Source organism: Nyctereutes procyonoides, unplaced genomic scaffold, assembly GCF_905146905.1.
Source record: "Nyctereutes procyonoides isolate TBG_1078 unplaced genomic scaffold, NYPRO_anot_genome, whole genome shotgun sequence".
Classification (NCBI taxonomy): domain Eukaryota; kingdom Metazoa; phylum Chordata; class Mammalia; order Carnivora; family Canidae; genus Nyctereutes; species Nyctereutes procyonoides.
In genome coordinates, this window is record NW_026575134.1 from 227,124 (window position 1) to 247,829 (window position 20,706).

The following is a 20,706-nucleotide window of genomic DNA, read 5'->3' on the forward strand; positions in this document are numbered from 1 at the left end:
CCCCCGCCCCAGGTCCCCCTGGTCCCCCTGCCCTGTCCCTGGTCCCCTCCTGCCCCTCCCCCACCGCCGGTCCCCATGGGCGCCCTGCCCCCCGGGATGCATCCACCTGTGCACCTCCCGGATGCTCCACCTGCACAGCCTCCTGCCAGGCAGGCCGAGCACCTGGCTGCACCTGCGCTGCTCCTCGGGGCGCACCTGTTGGACGTGAGGGAGGGACAGACCCCCGAGTGCGGGGAAGCCCCAAGGTGCGCGCGCCCCTGGCGTCCGTGGCTGCAGACCCGGGAGGGATGAGCGTCCCCGGGGCGTCCGCGGTCCTGCCCTTAGGGCCTCGGGACATGCAGGTGACCTGTGTGCAGAGGTGTAGGGCCCCGCAGGTGGCGGGTGGGCGCTTGGTCAACCGCGGTGGGTCCTTACTGAGGCTGAAACGAGCAGATGCAGGTGTGTGTGGGGGTGGGGGGCGCACACCTTGGGAGGGAGGAGCGGGGAGGGGGCGTCTCGGAAAGTGATCCTTGTCCTTGAGGTTAGGGCGTCTTGAGGCATCCCAGCGTCCCCCCGAGGCCATCCTGGGTCAGCTCTGGACCGAATACACCTGTGTGGGGGGCCACAGTCCCTTTCACTGTCTCCGTTAGACTATTCCTAAGTTTTTTTTTTTTTAAGACTTTATCTATTAGAGAGAGAGAGAGAGAGAGAGCGCGTGCACGAGAGCAGGAGGGGGGGCAGAGGGAGGAGCAGCCTCCCCGTGGAGCAGGGCCCCCTGGATCCCAGGACCCGGCGTCCCGCCCTGAGCCGAGGCCAGACGCTCCACCGCGGAGCCACCGGGCGTCCCCCCATTTTTGGGCACGTGTTCCTGTCCCTCTGCATCACCCCGTGTGCATCACTGGCCCCTCGGGGTTGCCGGGGGGGGCGGACGTGGGGGAACAGCATCAGGTCCCCGGGGCCTGCCCCGAAGCACGGCCTCCAGGCTGCGGCTCAGGCCCTCCGACCGTCGGGCTCAGTGTTTTCCGGTTCGGAGTCAGGGAAGGTCCTTGGATCCTCGCCGGGGCCCCCCTCACCCCCTGGGGCCGCCGAGCTGCGGGTCCTGACGCCGCTGTGTTGGGCCGCAGGTCGCACGGTCATCTTCACGACCCACCACCTGGACGAGGCGGAGGCGCTCAGCGACCGCGTGGCTGTCCTGCAGCAGGGCCGGCTGCGCTTCTGCGGGCCCCCGTCCTGCCTGACCGAAGCCTACGGCCAGGGGCTCCTCCTGACGCTCACCAAGCAGGTAGGGGGCGCGGGGACGGTCGGGGCGCAGGGCAGCACCAGGCCCCGGGCCCCAGGGCAGGTGCAGGAAAGGCTGCTCCAGGGCCAGAGAGAAGCAGGATACGGGGACCACAGCGTCCCTGTGGGGGGCTCCTGGTGGTCCGGGGAGGGAGCTCGGCTACGGCAGCTCCCTGGTGGCCCCGGACCAAGGGGCTCGTGGAGTCCCAGGTGCCCAGCGGCCCAGATCTGGGGTGAGCCTGGCGGTTACCCTCTGGGGCCTCAGTGCAGTCAGAAGCCCCCACCCGAGAGAGCGCGGGGTCCTGGCCCAGATGCTCGGGAGCATTTTCCGACGGGGAGAGCCCATCGTGCAGGCGGATGCAGCAGGGCCCCTGAGAGGTCGCGCGGGTCGGGGTGCCGGGGTGGGGCCCTGCGTCGAGCTTCCTCTGGCCTGGGCTGAGCATCCCGCAGTCCCGGGGTGGCTCGCTGCCGTACTGGGGGGATCCCGTGTGCCCGGGGACCAGCAGCCTCGCCCCTCCGCATATTTTAAGGGAAAACCTAAGATGTATCCCCCGAACGCCTGTGGCCTGAGCGGCGCCTGTCATTTCAAGCGTGACGCGGGCGGTGGAGACTTGGCGCTCCGGGACTAAGCCCCCTTCCTTCCCTTCTCGGGGTAGCCTTCCGTGCTGGGGGCCGACGACCCGCAGGACCTCGCCTGGGCCACGGCCCTGATACAGAGCCACGTCCCGGACGCCTTCCTCCGCGACAGCCGCCGGGGCGAGCTGGTCTACGGGCTTCCCCGGGACGCGGACCGGGCCCGCTTCGGGGCGCTCTTCCGGGCCCTGGAGCACAACCTGCCCCGCCTGCGGCTCACGGGCTTTGGGATTTCAGACACCACGCTGGAGGAGGTACGGACGGACGGAGGGACGGAGGGACGGATGGATGGCCAGGCGCGCTGGCTGGGGGGGAGGGAGGCCGTGCGCCGCGTGCGAGCCCGTGTGGAGTGTGGACGCCCGTGAGCGGGGTCGCTCTTTAAGGGAAGGATGCGTTTTGGGACCCGAGGCCTTCGGTGCCGTCAGGAGCCGCTAGGGGTGCAGACACCGTCGGTAGCTGGGGGGCCCCGTCCCCTCGCCTGGAGGGACACGCTCAGGGCACAGAAGGTCAAGCTCGTGAGCTCTGCTGGCTCTCGGGGGGGCCCCACACGGCCCTGGGGTGCTGGGCGGGTGGCGGCACCCTGGCGGTGGTCTCTGCGCAGAGCCAGGCACGTCCTGCCGGAGGAGGTGGCCCCAAACCAAGGGCAAGCTTTGCTGGGGGGCCGTGAGGTCAGCCAGGCCCCCCTACCTGTGAGCTTACCTGGTCATCACTACGGGTGTGCAGATTTTGGGCGAAGATCCGGGGCCGCTGGGGCATGGGGGCTCCGGCGTTTAGGCTTCCGACTCCCGACTGTGGCTCAGGTCACAGTCTCGGGTGGGGGACCCAGCCCCGCGGCGGCTCCGTGCTGGGCGTGGGCCCTGCCTCCCTCCGCCTCTGCACCCCCCCCCCGCACCTGCTCTCAAAGCAAAACATGAAAATCCAACGGCGCAAGTTAAAATGTAGAAATCTGGGGAGGATCTGGGCCCCTGTTCCTTTACGGGTCGGGGATGGTGACGGGGCCGAGAGGCCGTCAGGGCCTGAACCCCGGGCTGTGTGTTGGGGGGAACGGGGCTGACGGCGCGTCGCCGGGGCGGGTGCGGGCCAGGAGGCGGCCGCATCCTCGGGGGCACCACGGCCGGGTCGGCCTTTGGTCGTGAGAGGTCGTGACCGTAGGGGGACTCAGCCCGTGCGTGTGGACGGCGTTCGACGCCCCAGACCGTGTCCCCCGTGACCGCGCCCGAGTCTCGGGGCTCAGAGAGGCCCGTCCCACCCCTGTCAGCGGAGCCGGCGGCCGGCGGGTCCCTAACCTTGGCCGGGTGCCCGGGCCTCAGCCCCCCTCCCACCTCGAGGCCCACCCACCTGGGCCATCCGTGAGCGAGTGGGTGAGCCCCTGGGCTTGGCGCCCTTGCACGGCGCCGGGCCTGGCCACACCCGCGGGGCTTGTGGATACGCTGGACGGGCGTGAGCAGGGCCCCGGGACGCAGCCCCGGTGCAAAGACCCGGCCTCCCTGCTCCCCGCGTCCTGCCGGTCGTGCCCCCAGGTCCTGCCCCCCCCCAGGTCCTGCCCCCAACTCGGGTGAGCAAACGGCCTCATTAGCGAGGTTTGCCCGGTTCCCCCAGGAACTGACGGGAAGCTCTCTCCTTCCCTTCACCCCTCCCTCCCTCCGTCCCCCCATTACTCCTCCTCCCTCCTCCTCCCTCTTACCCTCACCCCTTCCTCCCTCCTCCCAACCCCTACTTGTGCCCCTCCCCTCCCTCCTCCCCTCCCCCTTCCTCTCTTCCTCCCTTTACCTCTCCCCTCCTCCCCTCCTCCCCTCCTCCCCTCATCCCTTCCTCTCTTCCTCCCTTCACCCTCTCCCTCACTCTCTCCCTCCTTCTCTCCCTCCCTCCCTCCGTCCCCCCATTACTCCTCCTCCCTCCTCCTCCTCCCTCTTACCCTCACCCCTTCCTCCCTCCTCCCCTAAGCCCTTCTTCGGTCCATCCCTCCCTCCCTCCCCTCCCCTCTCCCCTACCCCTCCCACCCACACCCCCTGCGTCCCTTCTGTCAAACCATCAGGCCTGGCTGCATTTCAGCCACAGCCTTGGACTAGTCAGGGGGACTCTGGAACAGGAAAGGTGTCAGCTCTGCCTCCTACTCCTCTCGCTCCTTTTCTCCGTCAGAACCCTTAAGCCACTCGTCTCCGTCTCCGTCTCCGTCTCCGTCTCCGTCTCCGTCTCCGTCGTAGGCCTTATTGAGTAGAAGCCCGACAGATCAAGGGCCTCGGCCGGGCCACAGCAGGCTGCGAGCGCTGAGCCCGAGGGGCCTGCGGCGGCTCTGTCACCGTCCGCTGGGGCCACTGAGGCTGCCGCAGGACGCAGGGGCCACCCAGGCCTCGGGCAGCAGGGGCCTTCGCTTCTGACGGGGTTTTTCATGGAGGTAGAAGCTGAGGTCTTTGTAGCTGCTACGCCCGGGGGCGATGACTCCCCTGTGGGGCGGCCCTCAGAGCCCCGCCTGCATCCCGGGGTCCTGGCGCCGGACACAGGGCCCCGGGGGGGAATCTGACTGCAGGCCCCGGGACCCACGAGGCTGCGCCCGGTGGGGCTGACGGCAGGGGCTCCGCGCAGCCTGGGGAGCTCCAGCTGGACAGGGTCGCCCTGGAAATGCCCGCGGAGCTGCCCCTGGAGGGGTCCCGGGCTCCTGCCAGCCTCCCGGATGGGGGGACGGGGGACTCCCCTGGGGCCTCCACGCCCCCGACGGCTCTGGGGTCCCTCCTTCCCACAGCCCGACTCAGTGACAGCCTGTGCTGGACCCCCCTGCCCTGGGGACCCCCCTGCCCCGGGGAGACACCCGGCCCTGGGGCCCCCTGCTCTGTTTCTATATCTACCTACGTGCCTGCCTGTCTATATCTGTCTATGTGTCTGTCTGTCTGTCTTTCTGTTTATTTACTTGTCTATGTGTCTACCTACTTGCCAGTCTACCTGTCTGTCTGTCTGTCTTTTATCTACTTGTCTGTCTACCTGCCTATGTGCCCTTCTGTGTGTCTGTCTACCTACCTACCTACCTACCTACCTACTTACCTGCCTATCTACCTGCCCATCACCTGTCTGTCGTCTACTAGCCCCTCCTTGCCCATTCCTCCCCCGTGGACCCTGGCACTTGGGCTGCTGCACACAGTGCTGCAGGGAGCACAGGGAGCAGATGCCTCTTCAGTACAGACTCTTCATTTCCTTTCATTTCCACCCAGAGGTGGAATTGCTGGGTCACGTGGTAATTCTATTTTTAATTTTCGAGGACGTCCACGCGTGCGTGTTCCGGAGCGCCTGCCCGGGTCCCCGTCGCCACCGGCAGCGCACGAGGGGTCCTTCCTCCCCACGTCCTTGCCGACGCCTGTGATTTCTTGTCATTTGGACGACAGGCGTTGGGACGGGAGCGAGGGCGTCTCCTGTGGGCTGGACTCGTGTCTCCCTGCTGACGAGGGACGGCGCGTCTCTCCAGGGGTCTGTTGGCCGCCTGCGTGTCTTCCCCTGAGAAATGTCTATTCAGGTCCTCTAGCCATTTTTTTTTTAAAGATGATTTATTTATCTATTTGGGAGAGAGGGAGAGTGGGGGAGGGGGAGGGGAAGGGAGTCTCCAGCAGACTCGCTGCTGACGTGGGCTCGATGCCGCGACCCTGAGATCACACCTGAGCCAACATCCAGATGCTCACCCGACTGAGCCACCGGCCGCCCCTGCCCCTTCTTAGCTTGGATCGTTCATAGTTACCGTCGGGCGCAAAGTCATCATCTGACTCGCTCTTACTCGATCTGTGTGATGGATCCACTTAAACGTCAGGAAAAGCGACGTGACCTGCCCTCATTTGGTTTTCCTTTGACTTTGGAAACCGGAGCTAATTGCAGGGAATCCAGAGGATGAGATGAGATGAGATGGGAAACGGCTTCCGGGCAGGGTCCTGCAGGAGGCCGGGTGGGTGCGTGGGGTCCTGTGCGTGGCCTGGGGCCCTTCGCCGCCGCCCACTCCGGCCTCCCCACGTTGCCCCCGAACCGCAGGCGAGCAGCTGGGTCTCAGGCGCGGTCCACGCTCCGACGCCTTCCCGGGGCTGCCGCGGGCCGCGCTCCTCTTCCCGGGGTTTGCCTGTTGATTTACGGGAGCCAGTGGCAGCGAGCAGGGGAGCGGCAGAGGGAGAAGGAGAGACTCAGGCGGGCTCCACGCTCCCGGGGCTCGATCCCGGGGCCCTGCGGTCACCACCCGAGCCGAAATCAAGAGGCAGGTGCTCAACCGACTGAGCCCCCCCCCCGGGTGCCCCCAAATAAGTCTTCATCAGGGCGCTCGGTGAACGCTGGCGCCTGGGCTGCGGTGCCTCCTCCTGGGGCAGGAGCCGCGCTGCTGTCGCTGGGCCGGGCTGACGGCAGACTCAAGTGACCATCGGGGCGTGGTGCTCCGGAGTCCTCCCCCTCCCCCTCCTCCACTCCTACCTCCCCCTCCTCCTCCCCCTCTCTCCCTTCTCTCCCTCCCCCTCCCCTCCTCCTCCTTTTCCCCCTTCCTCTTCCCCCTCCTCCTCCACTTGTACATCCCCTCCCCACTCCCTCTCCCCTCCCCTTCCTCTCCCTCCCCCTCCTTCTCCCCTCCTCCTCCCCATCCTCCTCCCCCTCCCTCCTCTCTGTCCTCCTCCCCTCCCCCTCCCCTCCATACATCTCCCTCCCCTTCCTCTCCCTCCCCTCCCCCTCTTCCCCCTCCTCTCCCTCCCCCTCCTCTTCCCCTCTCCTCCTCCTCCTCATCCCCTTCCTCCCCCTCTCCCCTCTCCACTCCATATGTCACCCCCTCCTCCTCATTGCCCTCCTCCTCCTCCTCCCCCTCGTCCTCCTCCCCCTCGACCTCCTCCCCCTCGTCCTCATCCCCCTTGTCCTCCTCCTCCTCCTCGTCCTGCTCATCCCCCTCCTCCTCCTCCTCCTCCTCCTCCTCATCCCCCTCCTCCTCCTCCTCCTCCTCCTCCACTCCCTACATCCCCCTCCTCCTCCTCCGCTGGCCCGGCTTCTCTCAGGACCGGCCATGGAAGCTTCCCCTGGGCAAGTGCCGCCCTTCCACTGTGTACAAACACGCCCACCGCTCGCGGCAGCTCCGTTCCGTGTCTTACTCTTACCATTTATCATAGAGGAAGCTAAGTCGGAAGCAGAGTCCTTTCCCCCAGGTGGCGCGCTGGCACCACGGGGCGACAGTCATTAGTTGCCATCATGGTTGGTGCTGCTGGTCTTGAGGTTTGCCTCTCTTCCCGGGGTTGCTGGGAGTCGGCAAGGGGCTACCTTCGAGTACCGTAGCCTGACCAGAGCTGATGAGGCCTCGAGGCCCTTTACTCCATGGGACGTGGGGTTCCTCTCCGGACTCCGTCCCACGCTCATCATGTGGGATGAGATCGTGCGCCCCTCGCCCCGCAGCCTTGCTTGCCAGCTCCCTGCAGGCTGGAGGCTCCTCGAGGCACCCGCAGACAGTCCGTACTTGTGCATTTATCCTCTTAGATTGGCAGAGTCGGAGGGTGCAGTCTGCACAACCACGGGCGAGGTTTTATCGTGTGCAAGCCCTCTCCCCTGAACTTGCGCGGCGCATCGTGGCTCGCCTGCTCCCGAGACTGTGCAGCCGGTGCTCTGGCCGCCGGGTCCCGAGCCTGCAGGTGCAGAGCTGGCCGGGTCCGTGCAGGGAGCCTTGCCCTCGCGCCCGGTGCCCGGCCTTTCCCACGGCGGAGGCCGCTGCAGGCTCAAGCACACCAAGCGCCGCCTCGTGCACACGCCCTCAGGTCCCCTGGGCCCGGGCGACCTCAGGTGTGGCTCTTGGCTTGGATCGTGCTCTGGCTCAGGTGGCTTCTCACCTCTCGCTGTCCTGGGATCTGAACACACGAAAGCTGCACTCCTGCTTCCAGCGCCAACTAAGCGGGGACCTCAAGCCGTGGCTGGAACCAACCGCTGCGGGCGCGTGGGCTGCCCGTGGGAGCCGCGTCGGGGGGATCCTTACGCGAGGCTTCCCACCCGTGCTGGACCAGCTGAGAGACCAGTTTCTGGGCTCACGTCCGACTTCCCGAGGGGCTGGGGCGGCCACAGACGCGGGTTGCGCTGGACGCACGCTGCTCGCGGCACCTCCGTCCGCCTGCCCGCTCCTGCCCTCGGTTGGCCCGGCGTCCGGCCTCAGTGCCCGCGGGCCCGTGGTCAGCGCTCCCCCGTCTGTGGAGCCGGGGGCGGCCTACGACCCGCAGCCGAGGGCCAGGCCGGTGCCGGGAAAGCCACTGAGGCACGGGTGTGCGTGTGCTGTACGCTGTCCCGGGGGCCTCTCCGCATAGCTGGCGCCAGGAACACCAGCACGTCGTGCACATGAGTCTGATAACAGGAAGTTTGCTTTTTCATTTTCCAAAAGGTGTTCCTGATGCTGCTGCAAGGTTCCAAGAAGCCGTCGGCGGCCGAGCGGGCGCGGCGGGACCAGAGGCCCCCAGAGCGGGCTCGGGGCTCCTGTAAGTACGCGGCGTTGCTTTGCGCTGTGAGCACGGGGCACACGCGCCCGCATCCTTCCCCGGGACCCCTCGGTGGAAGGGGCCCGGACGGCGCGACCGGGAGGCAGGGCCCGTGCAGACGCAGAAGCCTGCAGCTCTCGTCCAGCCCCGTACAAGACGTGGCTGTGTCGAGGGGCAGGTCACTCTCGGCTTCTGAACCGAGTTTACTGTTTAGCGGTTTGTCCGCACGTAAAATCGGAGTCATGACAACTGCTCCTCTTGTCCCCGCTCGCTCCCAACGGTCCGCTCCAGCCTCATTCTCGGGGCGCCGGCGGGGAGTGGGTTCCCGTGGAGAGAAGCCCGGGCAGGAGCTTCGCCTTCTTGGAGCTTCCTTCCCCCCCGGAGCTCCGTGTGGACCTGAGGCACATGCGTTGCATAGACACCGACGTCGGGCCAACCCCAGGCTCGGCCTCTGGCTGAGTGGCTGCAGCGCCAGCGGATCGGGTGCTGGTGGCGGGCAGTCGCGCGCCCCGGGTGGACTAGGGGACCCGCCTCCCCCCTTGGAGACCCCAGTCTGCCAGCAGCACGGAGGCAGGGATAAGTAGCGGCAGCTGAATGCGTCAGAGCCCATATCGGGGGTTCTCGGTGCCCCACGCTCACCAGCAGCACGTGACAGTTGTTTGCCCCACGTCCCAGGGCCAAAGAAACCCCAAACCCCAGCAAGCCTGAGGCATTGCACCTGCTATGCAGGGGTTTCTCATCGTGCTTTAAAATCCTTTTTAAGATCATTTATGTAGGGGATCCCCGGGTAGCTCAGTGGTTTAGCACCTGCCTTTGCCCCACGATCCTGGAGACCCGGGATGGAGTCCCGCATCGGGCTCCCCGCATGGAGCCTGCTTCTCCCTCTGCCTGGGTCTCTGCCTCTCTCTCTCTGCGTCTATCATAAATAAATAAATAAACAAACAAATAAATAAATAAATAAATACATCTTTTTTTTTTTTAAGATTTATTTATATATTTGTCGGAGAGAGCGCAGAGCTAGCCAGAGAGTGGGCAGGACGGGGGAGGCAGTGAGCGGGAGCCCGGGCGGGGCTCGAACCAGGACCCCGAGACCACGGCCTGAGCCAAAGGCCCTCTGAGTCCCCGGCGCCCCCCTCGCTGCGGTTTTAATTCGCTGTTCCCCGATGACCCGCGGCGTCGGGCTTCTCTCTCGTTTGAGCAGTTTTGTTGAGATAGGATCCATCCACCTCACAGCTCGCCCATTTAAAGCGTGCAGCGTGGCGGCTTGTGGCTTGTTGGGAGTTGTGCGGCCGTCCCCCCGTCGATTTTAGGACAGTGTTCGTGGTCCCAAAAAGAAACAGGGCATCAGCTTAGCCATCCGCTCCCATCCTCCCGGGTGACTGTGACCCGCCGCCCGCCTCTACAGATCTGCCTCTTCCGGGCACCGCACATAAATGGGATCATGTAACGTGTGGCCTTTCTGACTGGCCTTTTTTTTTTTTCCCACGTAGCATCGTGTTTTCAAGGGTCACGCATGTAGCGTGTGTTCGTTCTTTGGATTTGCAAACGGTCTTCGTCTGTATGGATAGATCACGTTTTGCTTATCTGTTCATTTGGCTGGTTTCCGGTTACGAATGCGCCACTGTGAACGTTTGCATGCAAGCTTTTTTTTTTTTTTTTTTTTAAGGATCTTATTTGTCTGACAGAGAAGGAGAGAGGGAGTTGAGGGAGGAGCAGGGGAGAGGGACAAGCAGGCTCCAGGCCCAGCACGGCGGCCGACGCAGGGCTCGATCCCAGGACCGTGAGGTCATGACCTGAGCTGAAATCAAGAGTCGGAGGCTTAACCGAGGGACCCCGGCGCCCCTGTGTGCAGGCTCTTGCAGGCGTGTGTCTCCTGGGGTAGGTGCCAAGGAGGGGAAGGGCTGGCTCGTGCGTTTACCCGCGTGAGGGACCGGCCGCCACGCCGCGACCTGCGCTCCGCACCCCGCGCTCCGCACCCCGCGGGCGGGACGTCGGCTCCTGTTCTGCGCTGGCGCTCCAGCACCTGAGGTCGCTAGCGGGGGCCGAGGCGTGTCGGGGTGCGGACGCTAGCTCCTGCGGTTGGACTTGCGGCCCCCCGTGGCCGAGGCCGCCGAGCACCTTTTCCTGAGCTCACCGGCGTTCGCGCATCCTCTTGGGAGAAACGTCTCTTCCGCTCCCTTACCCGGTTCTAGGACTCGGCTGACTTGGCCTCTGAGGTTGCCAGAGTCTTTTCTTATGTGAGAAATGTGGTCCTACCCGTGGGCTTTTCAGAGATGCCTCCTGTGACGTTGTGGAAGTTTCTGTTTCTGGTTGATGGGACGGTTTATCGTGACACGCGGAGAGCAGTAGCCGGATGCTTTCCTGCACCTGTTGAGACGGTCGTGTGGTTTTCTTGGCCTCATTTATTGATGTGACGTAGGAATTGATTTTTAGTTGTTAAAGCAGCATTTCATTGGCCAACTCAGGCTCTTCCACTTGGTTTCATGGTATAAGATTCTTTTTTTTTAAATATTCAATTTATTTATTCATGAGAGACCCAGAGAGAGAGGCAGAGACAGGCAGAGGGAGAAGCAGGCTCCATGCGGGGAGTCCGATGTGGGACTCGATTCCGGGACCCCAGGGTCACGGCTTGGGCCCAAGGCAGATGCCCAACCGCTGAGCCACCCGGGCATCCCTATACGATTCTTTTAATAGACTGATAGGAGTTGGGGGTATTTTTTTTGGGGGGGGGTTGAGTCTGTATTTGTAACGAGCATTGGCCTGTGGCCTGTCGTGTTTTACGTGTTGACGTCTTTGTCTGGGATTGCTATCCCGGTGTTACCCCATAGGATGAGTTGGAAAGTGTTTCATCCTCCTCCTCCTAGTTTTTGCAAGTGTTTGTGAAGAATTCATTCTTCAAATGTTTGGTGGAATTCACCAGTGAAGCCATCTGAGCCTGAATTTTGTTTGTGGGTGTTTCTTTCTTTTTTTTTCTTTATTTTATTTTATTTTATTTTATTTTATTTTATTTTATTTTATTTTATTTTATTTTATTTTATTATTTTATTTTTTATTTTATTTTATTTTTACTTTATTTTATATTTATTTATTTATTATTTATTTATTTACTTATTTATCTTTTATTGGTGTTCAGTTTGCCAACATATAGAATAACACCCAGTGCTCATCAAAATTTTATGCATTTATTTGTGAGCAAGTGAGCGAGCATGGGGGTGAGGTGGGGTGGGGATGAGCAAAGGGAGCGGCAGAGACCCCCACTCGGGGCTTGACCTCAGGACCTGGAAGCATGACCTGACTTGAAGGCAGATGTTTAACCAGCTGAGCCACGCAGGTGCCCCAAGATCTTTCTTTTATACCAGCGTTTACAGCTGTAGATTCCCCTCTACACACCCCTTCCATGGGTCCCTTAGTTTTGGGATCTTGTTATCTTCAGTTTTATTAATTTATGGATATTTACTAACTTCCCCTTTGGTTTCTTGTTTGATTCATTGTTTATTTAAGATTATGTTTTATTTTTTATTATTTATTTATTTATTATTTATTTTATTTATTTTTTAATTTAAAAGTGTGTGTGTTTTTTAAAAGTGTATTTCTTTGATTTATTTTTAATTTATTTTTTTAATTTAAAAAGTGTGTTTGTTTAATTCATTATTTTATTTTATTTTATTCATTTACTTTTTTAACTTAAAAAGTGTGTGTTTGTTTAACTCACCTCCACACCCATCGTGGGCCTCGAACCTCTTACCCCCCACGAGATCCAGAGTTGCCTGCTTTTCCAGCTGAGCCAGCCTGGTGCCTCTGAGTTTATGTTTTTAAATCTCCACGTATTTACGGGTTTCCCAGATTTCTTTTTTCAGTAAAGTCCAATATCGTTCTACGGGGACCAGAGGGGGAAATGATGTATGCTTTTAAGCCTTTTTTATTTATTGAGGCTAGTTTTACGGGCCAGCATATGGCCCATCTAGATGTCCCAGGGCCCTTCAGTTGCCTGAATCACCCTCGGTCTGGTCTCTCCCTGGCGGGAGGCCTGTGACCAAGAAGCTCCGTGGTCTTGCTCCCTGCTGTGTCTCCTTGACCCTTTAGTCTGTGCTCAGGCTGCATCTGAGGAACCGCCTCCTGGGAACTTCAGGGAACTTCCTCGGACGTTGGTAGTGCTCCTCCATTAGCTCAAATCCAGGTCCTTTTGAGATAATTGCTTCTGTTTGTGGTTCTGCAGAGAGCGTGGGGGGCAGAGGAGACCACCCCACGACGCTTCCTAGAAGCCCTCTGGTTTGGTCGAATAGCTCTGTGAGATACGTTCGCAATTTTCATTCTGTTTTTTTTTTTTAATGTAGAAGGTTTATTAGTGCAAGAGAATGCCAAATGGTTGATTAATAAATGAGTGAATTGTTAATATTTATTTACTCACTCACCTATTTACCGGGGTACAACATGCATGATGGGAATTTCACTGTCTTGAGGTGCACAGTTGCGGCGTCAAGTACGTTCACGTTGTTTCGCGGCCATGACCGCCATCCATCTCCAGGGCTCCTTTGCCTTCTCCAACCAAGACTGTGCACAGTGATCACCAGCTCCCCTTCCCCCCCCCCAGCCCCTGGGGCCCCATTCTCCTTCCGGTCTGTATGAACTCCACTCTTCCAGATCCCTCGTAGGGTATCCGTCCTCTTGTGGTTGGCTTAGTTCAACCAGCATAACGACTTCAAGATTCATCCTCCGTGTGGCCAGTGTCAGAATTCGTCAGATGCATGAGGCAGAGAATGTGGGAAGGGTCCCAGAGTTTGCAGCCTCTCCTGGAGCCGCTGTCCCTGAATTTCCAAGTAGTCACCAGCCTGGAAGCTCTCTGAACCCCATCCTTTCGGGTTTTCATGGGGCCTTTATGACGCCCGCACGATTAAATCATTGCCTATTGGTGATTCATTCGACCCCCAGGTCCCTGGCGGTCGGTCGAGGGGAAGAGATTGAAAGTTCCAGCCCGGCATGTAGGTGGTGGTTCCCCTGGCCCTTAGCTGGCTTCTCAGTCACCTCTGTAAGCTCATTAACATGACAACAGACACGCCATTGCTCTAATCATCTCGGAAAACCCACAGGTCCTAGGAGCTTTGCAAGAAGCAAAGAGCAGATGAACATTCCTTGTGATAAATCGCTGCGATGCACCAACCCGTGCTGTCATCCAGCTTGTTGGCAGAGCTCAGTTCCTTGTGGTTTCAGGACTGAGGTCCACATGAGCTGGCTGGCGGGCTGTTGGGTTTGCTCTCAAGCTCCTACGGGGCATCCTGGAATCTTAGCCACGTGGTCCCCACACAACAGGACGTGTTTCTTCTACAACGTCCCCTGGAAAAATCCCCGTTTTGATCAACTTAACAAATTAGAGACTAGATCCGCCAAAGCCCTTCACCTTTCCTTCTGAACGCTGTGATCCAGTCGTAAGAGTGACAGTCAGGTGTTCGAGGACTTACCCACGCTTGAGGGGAGGGGATTGGAACCTTCCACGAAGTAGGAGTGACTGGGGCTGGTTTAGACGTCTCCCTACCAAAAATTACTACAATACGTTAAATTCCCCTTCATGCTTATCAGCCGTGTGAGTTTCTTGTTTTACGACACGGTTGTCGCTTACCTGTGCTCATGAATGTTCTATTTTTGAAGAACGGTGTTTTACATTTGTTTCGCTGACTTCCATCGTATCACAAATGGCGTATTTCTTGGTCGCACAATCAGACGCCTTCTTCCATGGCACACACCTGTGTCACCACCTCCTGGGTCAAGGTAGGACGTTCCCAGCGCCTTGCCCGGCCCCGCTGCCCTCTCCAAGTCAGACCCCGGCCCCGTGGTGATGCTCTCACCTTCCAGTGATCGTGCGTTTTATTGAATGTCGTATAAACGGCGTCATCGTGTTTGCACAGGAGTCTGTGTTTTTTTTTCTTTATATTTTGTCTCTCAGATCCATCTATGTTATTGCTGTGTCATTTCTACTTAGTCATATTCTGCTGAACATACACTTGCTCCCTCTTGCACCGAGTATGTATAGATTGTACTTCGACTGTGCATACACATTATTTTCCCTTTTTATTATTAGCATTTTACCTAAAGGGTTTGGTTTTGCCTCTGAGCATTCATTTATTTTTAAGGTACATTAGTTAATGACTTTCTCATGTAAGAGCGAATTTAAAGAAAATATGATTATGTTCTCATAAACATTTTGTCATCATTGAGAACTCAGGGTGATTTACATTGGGAGTGCAATGCCTACATACATCCTCTTCATTATGGTTATGCACCTGTTTCCCAAAAAAAATGATAATTTCATGTTCTGAGTTTGGGGAACATTATGAAAATCCATGCAAATATGTTAGAAATAAAACATGTGCCAAAGAAGCTAATGTTATGTGAAAAAAAAAATGGTACTTTAAATCTAAAAAAGAACCCCGAGGGAAGGAACATTATAGTGTCTTCTATTACCGTTGTAAAATATGATATAAAAAATGCAATTTTATTTATCATTCAAATTACAAATTATGGAACTGGAAAATACATCATTAAAAAATCTATTTAAGTGTTTCATTACTAAAAAAGGACGTGAGACCAGGAGGCATTAAGACAAATTTGGTATGAGATTTCCTTGCATTTGCCAATTTTATTGTATTCTGAAATCCTCCCATGAAGCTCCACAGGAGGCATCCACCTAAGTGAAATTTATATCATTTAGCAGCTAGAACTTTATCAAAATGCTCGATCAGGATTTGGGAGAGAGCGAGTGCCAATGTCTTCTGGGTAAAGTGCTTTCCTGGCTTTTTGGCGATGGCAGCGTGATCCCACTAGAGAGAGGAAGTTTCTAGAATCACTTACCAAGATCTTTCCTCTCCCCTTGGTGCCCTCAGATATTGCTTTTTTGTTAGGATTCCTTTGTGGACATTGAGCTGTAGGAACTTGGCTGATTTGCCCAAACCCTGGCGGCTCCAACAGGAACCCCCCCACCCCCCCGCAGGCACAGCCCCTGCTCCTGCCCTCTCCCTGAGTCTCTCCCTTTTCGGCAAAGCCCCCCAACGCGTGCTTCTCACGGCGTCTGGAAGAGGATGAGTAACCGGGCCAGCTGCTTGCATGATCTCACGTCGCAGCGACGACCTGCAGAATTTGTTAGAGCACAGATGACGGAGCCTCGGCCCCCGACTTTCTGATTTGGTGGTTCCTGGGGGGGGGGCGAGAACCTGCATTTCTCCTAGGCTCCCGGGCCATACAGTGGGTCCAGGCAGCACCCGTTGACACCCTCCGCTGTGGTGGGATAGCCGAAGGAGAATTCTATTTAGATTCACAAATTCTGGGTCTTTCTCCCGATTCTCAGCAGCGCAGGTGTGTTGTGCGCTGAACTCTGCCCCCCAGATTTGCATGTTGAGCCCCTGGTGCCTCAGCATGTGGAGATACAGGATCTTTGAAAAGGTAATTAGGGTAAAAATGAGGTGATACGAGTGGGTCCTAACCCCGTCTGACTGGCGTCCCCATAAGAAGGGGAATGTGGGCAGCGGGGTGGTGAGCCCGCAGCGGGAGGGCCTCGGGGGCACGGAGGAGGAGGCCTCAAGGGAAGCCAGCCTGCAGGCAGCACCCCGATTGGACTCCCAGACCCCCGAGCGAGATGTCAATGTCTGCGTGCAAGCGGCCAGGACAGGTGCAGGCTGCATAGCAGGTCCTCAATGACCGTTGGCAGCACCGCCTGCGCCAGCCTGGTGTGCCGCTCCCTGCTCTCGGGGGGCCTCCTGCGCCCTCCCAGCGGCCCCGGCCCCGCAGAGGATCCGGGGAGCCGGGCTGAGGTGTCGTGGGAGGGCTGCGGATCCTGGAAGTCGCGCTCACAGCTCATCCTCCGGGAAAACAAACAGCCTAAGAGAACCCGAGGCACAGGGAGCGGGTCTCTGGAGCTGGAACTGCACCTGCTGCACACGTCCCCGAGTCCCCGCACCCAGCGCCCGGCCACCACCACGCTACTCTGCGCGCAGGAGCTGCACCGTCTCAGATTCCTCAGATGAGTGGGATCAAGGAACATCTCGCACGAGCCATCGTGTCGTCCTCGTGGCAGCAGGTGTCACTTTCCATCCTATTTAAAGCTGAACAACGTTCCAGTCTACAGACGTGCGCACGTGCATGTTCTCTTCATCCATCCACCTGCTGCTGGAGTCGGGGCCCTTGTGTATGGTACGTGGCCCCGTGGAATGACGGCCCTGGATGGCATCTCCTTGAGGTCCTGATTTCGTTATTTATTTTTTTTTTTTTGATATATACCTGGAAGAAGGATTTATGGATCATGCGGTAGTTGTTATTTTTTTTTATGATTTTTAAAATTTATTGTGGAGAAAGAGAGTGAGTTCACAAGCAGGGAGAGGGGGTGAGGGAGGGAGAGAGAATCTCAAGCAGACTCCCTGATGAGGGTGGAACCCCATGTGCGGCTCGATCCCATGACCCTGAGATCGCGGCCTGAGCCAAAACCAAGAGCTGACGCTCCGCCGACGGAGCCCCGGTGGTTCTTGTGGAAGGTCCTCCAGAGCCCCCGTGCAGCGGCTGCCCCCGTTTGCGTTCCCGCCAGTAGTGCAGGAGGCATCGGGCTTCTCCTCATTCCCAACGAAAGCTTCTGCACAGCAAAGGATTTCGTAGGATGAAAGGAAACCCACTGATTGGGGAAAAAGCATTTGCAAACCGTATATCCAATAAGGGGTTCACATCCGAAAAAATCTGAGGAACTCCTCGAACTCAATAGCAGAAAGATAAGCAACCCAAATAAAAAATGGGCAAAGTGCGTGAACAGACATATTTCCAGAAGAAACACCCAGATGGACAACAGGTGCGGGCAAGATGCTCAACATCGCGTCCTCAGGGACGTGCAGATCCCAGCCACAGCGGGGCCTCACCTCGCCCCTGCCAGGGTGGCCGTCATCAGAGGGAGAAAAAAGAAAAAGAAAACTTGGACGCTCATTAAAAGCGCAGAGTGTTAGGTCCAACTTCGTGACTTTTGGTTCTGAGGCCTACACCTCTGCGGGTTGGAACAAGCACCCTGGCCTCTCTGGATCGGGTGGGCCGTGGCCACCGCTGCGAGAGCCCCGGGGACAAGCCCGGCAGCGTGGTCGAGCTCAGGGCGGGCGACGCTCTCAGATCTGCCTGCTTCCCAGGGGGTCTGGGCGGCAATGTTGGCCTGTGTCGGGCTTTGCCCTGGCTTGCTCGTCTCTTCCCTCCCCTCCCTCCTCCTTCCTCCCTCCCTGCCTCCCTCTCCCTCCTCGCTCCTCCCTCCTTCTCTCCCTCCCTCTATTCCTTCCCCTCCTTCCCTCCTCCCTCCTCTCCCTCCCCTCCCTCCTCTCTTCCTCCTCCCTCTCCTCTCCCTCCTCTCTCTCCCTCCCTCCCTCCATCCCCTCCCCCCTCCTCCTGAAGCCTCACCCCCCAAGTGAGGGAAATGTCTCTGCTCTGGTTTGCCAGCACCAGGTAACCTGCACTCCGCTCTGCCTCCCGCCCTCGGATCCTCACCTTTCGCCCCTGCTTGCTACCCCGGTGCGGATGGAGGCTGGGCAGTGGGTGATCTGAGCGCCTGCAGCCTTCGGAGCCGCTCCAGGCCCTGCTGCCCGGAGGCTGGGCCGGGCTTCCGCCCCCAGTGCCGTCTCTGCTCCGTCCGCCTTTCCTCACAGCTCAGGAGCTGCGGCCCCTGCAAGCAGCGTGGGAGGCCGCGTGGGGCCAGGTCACCCACCGTGGAGCTCGGAGCTCGCGGCAGGTGCAGCCCACCCACAGGTGGGCTACGAGTGCACACGGGGCAGGTGCCCGAGTGGCCGCTCCCTCGGGGCTGAGAGGGGTCGGGAGGACGCGGGAGGCTCGGGGCTGCGGGCCAGCAGACCGGGCCAGGGCCACTTCGGGCCTTGAAATCGCGGTTTCTCGTGGAACCTTGGACAGAGGAGGGCCTTCCCTCCTCTCAGGCCTCGCTTTCAGCATGTGGCAGGGGGAGCCTGGGCCACAGAGCAGGAGCATCCCCACCTTACACACCAGTGGCCCTGGGGCGCTGCGCCCTGAGAGGGGGTCCCTCCGCACCCGCATCCCCCCGACAGGGACCGCGACCTGCAGGTGCCGCTCAGAGCCCCTGAAGCTGCGGGGTTGACCCCCCTGCCCTGGCCTCACCCCAGAAGGTCTCCCAGCCCTGCACCCGCTTCAGGCTTCAGGTTGGTTATTGGGCCTCCACGCGCACGTACTATAAGCTCCTTATTTTTTCTTTTGTTCACCTTGTGTAAATTTAGGTACTGACCCAGCTGGAGGACCCTGAACCCTGGGGCGAATCTCCTCTTCCCCAAGGTGTCTCCTGGGGGGTCCGAGCTGTCGCTTCTGAGTAGGGAAGCTTGGATGGGGAGGGAGGTGAGACGTATGCAGGGATGCTGACGGGGTGTTGGGTCACATCCACCTGCAGACTCGTCCCCCACAGGGCTCTGAGCATCCCCAGGGCTGGGGATCCCCCACGTGGCTCTGAGCATCCCTGAGGGTTGGGGATCCCCCACGTGGCTCTGAGCATCCCCAGGGTTGGGGATCCCCCACGTGGCTCTGAGCATCCCTGAGGGTTGGGGATCCCCCACGTGGCTCTGAGCATCCCCAGGATCGGGGGTCCCCCACGTGGCTCCAAGCACCCCTGAGGCCTGGACAGTGTGCTCCATCTGAGCTCGGCGGGATGAACTCGGGTGGGCGCCTTGTGGCTGCACACGAAGACCGAGCAGGGAGCGTGGTGAACGCAGGGCCAGGGGCCTAGAGAAGATTCGGGCGCGAGGACTCCTCTTCTGTGTGGCTACACCCGCCGCCCCCACGTCCCCACGCCCCGTGCCCCCTCCAGCTGGAGGCCGGCTGGTGCCAGCCGTGGGGCCCGGGGCTGTGTGGAGACGAAGGCCGGGCCCGTCCGACAGAGCGGCCTAGGCAGCCGCGCCTGCGCTCCACCTCCGTCCGACTGTGGTGGGCACGGGTGGGCATGGGTGGGCGCTCAGGGCTGGCCGCCTCCGCTGGGTGCCGCAGGACGTAGCCCCCTCCCCCTCCCTGCCACCCCTGGAGCTCCGGAGGGTCCGGCTGTGGGCCGGGACCTGCTTTGGTGCACTGAGAACAAAATCCCCAAACTCCGTGTTTCTGGGACCTGCCCCCGAGGAAGCAGCTGGCGGAGTGGGCGGGGCTGCACCTGGTCTCTCTGCCACCCCGCCCGGGAGTTCCCTCGGCCTTTAACTCGCTCCCAGGAATCTGTGTCCAGGGGGGTCGCGCTGCTGGGAGTTCTGGGGGGGGGGGCATCCTCTCCAGCTCAGGACTGCCCTCGGGGCTGGGAGTTCGAGCCCCACGTGGGGCTCCCTGCTGGGCGCGGAGCTTACTTAAATCAACCAAGATCTCAGGAACCTAGCTTGGTTTTAAAATGTGTATATTTTCTGTGTCACCATGTTTAATATTTAAGACGTAATTGTGTTTTGGGTTTCGTGTCATGTTAACAAGCATACCGGTGTCAGAAAACGTTTCTTTATGGTTTTCTTTTTTTTCCTTTTTTTTTTTTAAAGATTTTATTTATTTATTCATGAGAGACAGAGAGAGGCAGAGACCCAGGCAGAGGGAGAAGCAGGCTCCATGCAGGGAGCCCGACGCGGGACTCGATCCCGGGTCTCCAGGATCAGGTCCTGGGCTCAAGGCAGCGCTAACCGCTGAGCCACCCGGCCTGCCCTTATTACTTTACTTTTTCCAATTGCACGATCTTTAGGAGCCGTCTCAGCGCTGAGGTTCAGGGACTCAGTAAACAGAAGACGGTTCCTGTTCCGTGACGCTGCGCTTCCTTTCCCCGATGCGCGTACCGTCTTCGCCAAATAATCATGGACTACGGCACGTAAGAACACCTACTGCCGAGAAAACCCAGAAAACGGGGAAGAACGTGAAAGGTGCCACGTTCTCAGCACACAGAGAAACATGCGTTTTTACGCAGGTCGAAACGCGTTTGCGACGTCAGCCTTTTGAATCCAAGGACCCCACCCTTTGTCGCTCGCACACTCTCTCAAATAAATAGGTCTTTAAACGGAAAAAAAGAGCTTTTCACTGAAAGTACATACGGCAAAATACCGACTTTTACAGCTCACTATTGGTATATTTAGTAAATCGTAGTAATTCCATGTGTTGCTTCGTGACACTTTTTCATTTGGTGTCAGTATTTTCCCATAATTACGTATTTAATGCTTTCATCCTGCCTCTCCTTCGGACTAACACACGCTCTTACTATTTCGGGCCCTACTCCTCTGACCACCCTCCTCCCCTGTCTTCGGGGCCATGTTTCTGTATCGACATTATTTTCAAAAACGGTAGCAGCCCCCTCTTAAACTGCTTTATTCACCGACCATGGGTGCCCATCAGT

At 59.0% G+C, this 20,706-nt stretch overlaps 1 protein-coding gene across 1 annotated transcript in view; it reads left to right on the forward strand.

The window, feature by feature from the left end:
* Positions 1-20,706, forward strand: part of ABCA13 (ATP binding cassette subfamily A member 13) — a 265,035-nt gene that overhangs the window by 165,685 nt on the left and 78,644 nt on the right. Inside the window, exons 48-50 of the mRNA XM_055301220.1 lie at positions 1,104-1,261; positions 1,914-2,144; positions 8,246-8,339. Coding sequence (XP_055157195.1) covers positions 1,104-1,261; positions 1,914-2,144; positions 8,246-8,339 — 483 coding nt within the window. The remainder of the gene's footprint in view (positions 1-1,103; positions 1,262-1,913; positions 2,145-8,245; positions 8,340-20,706) is intronic.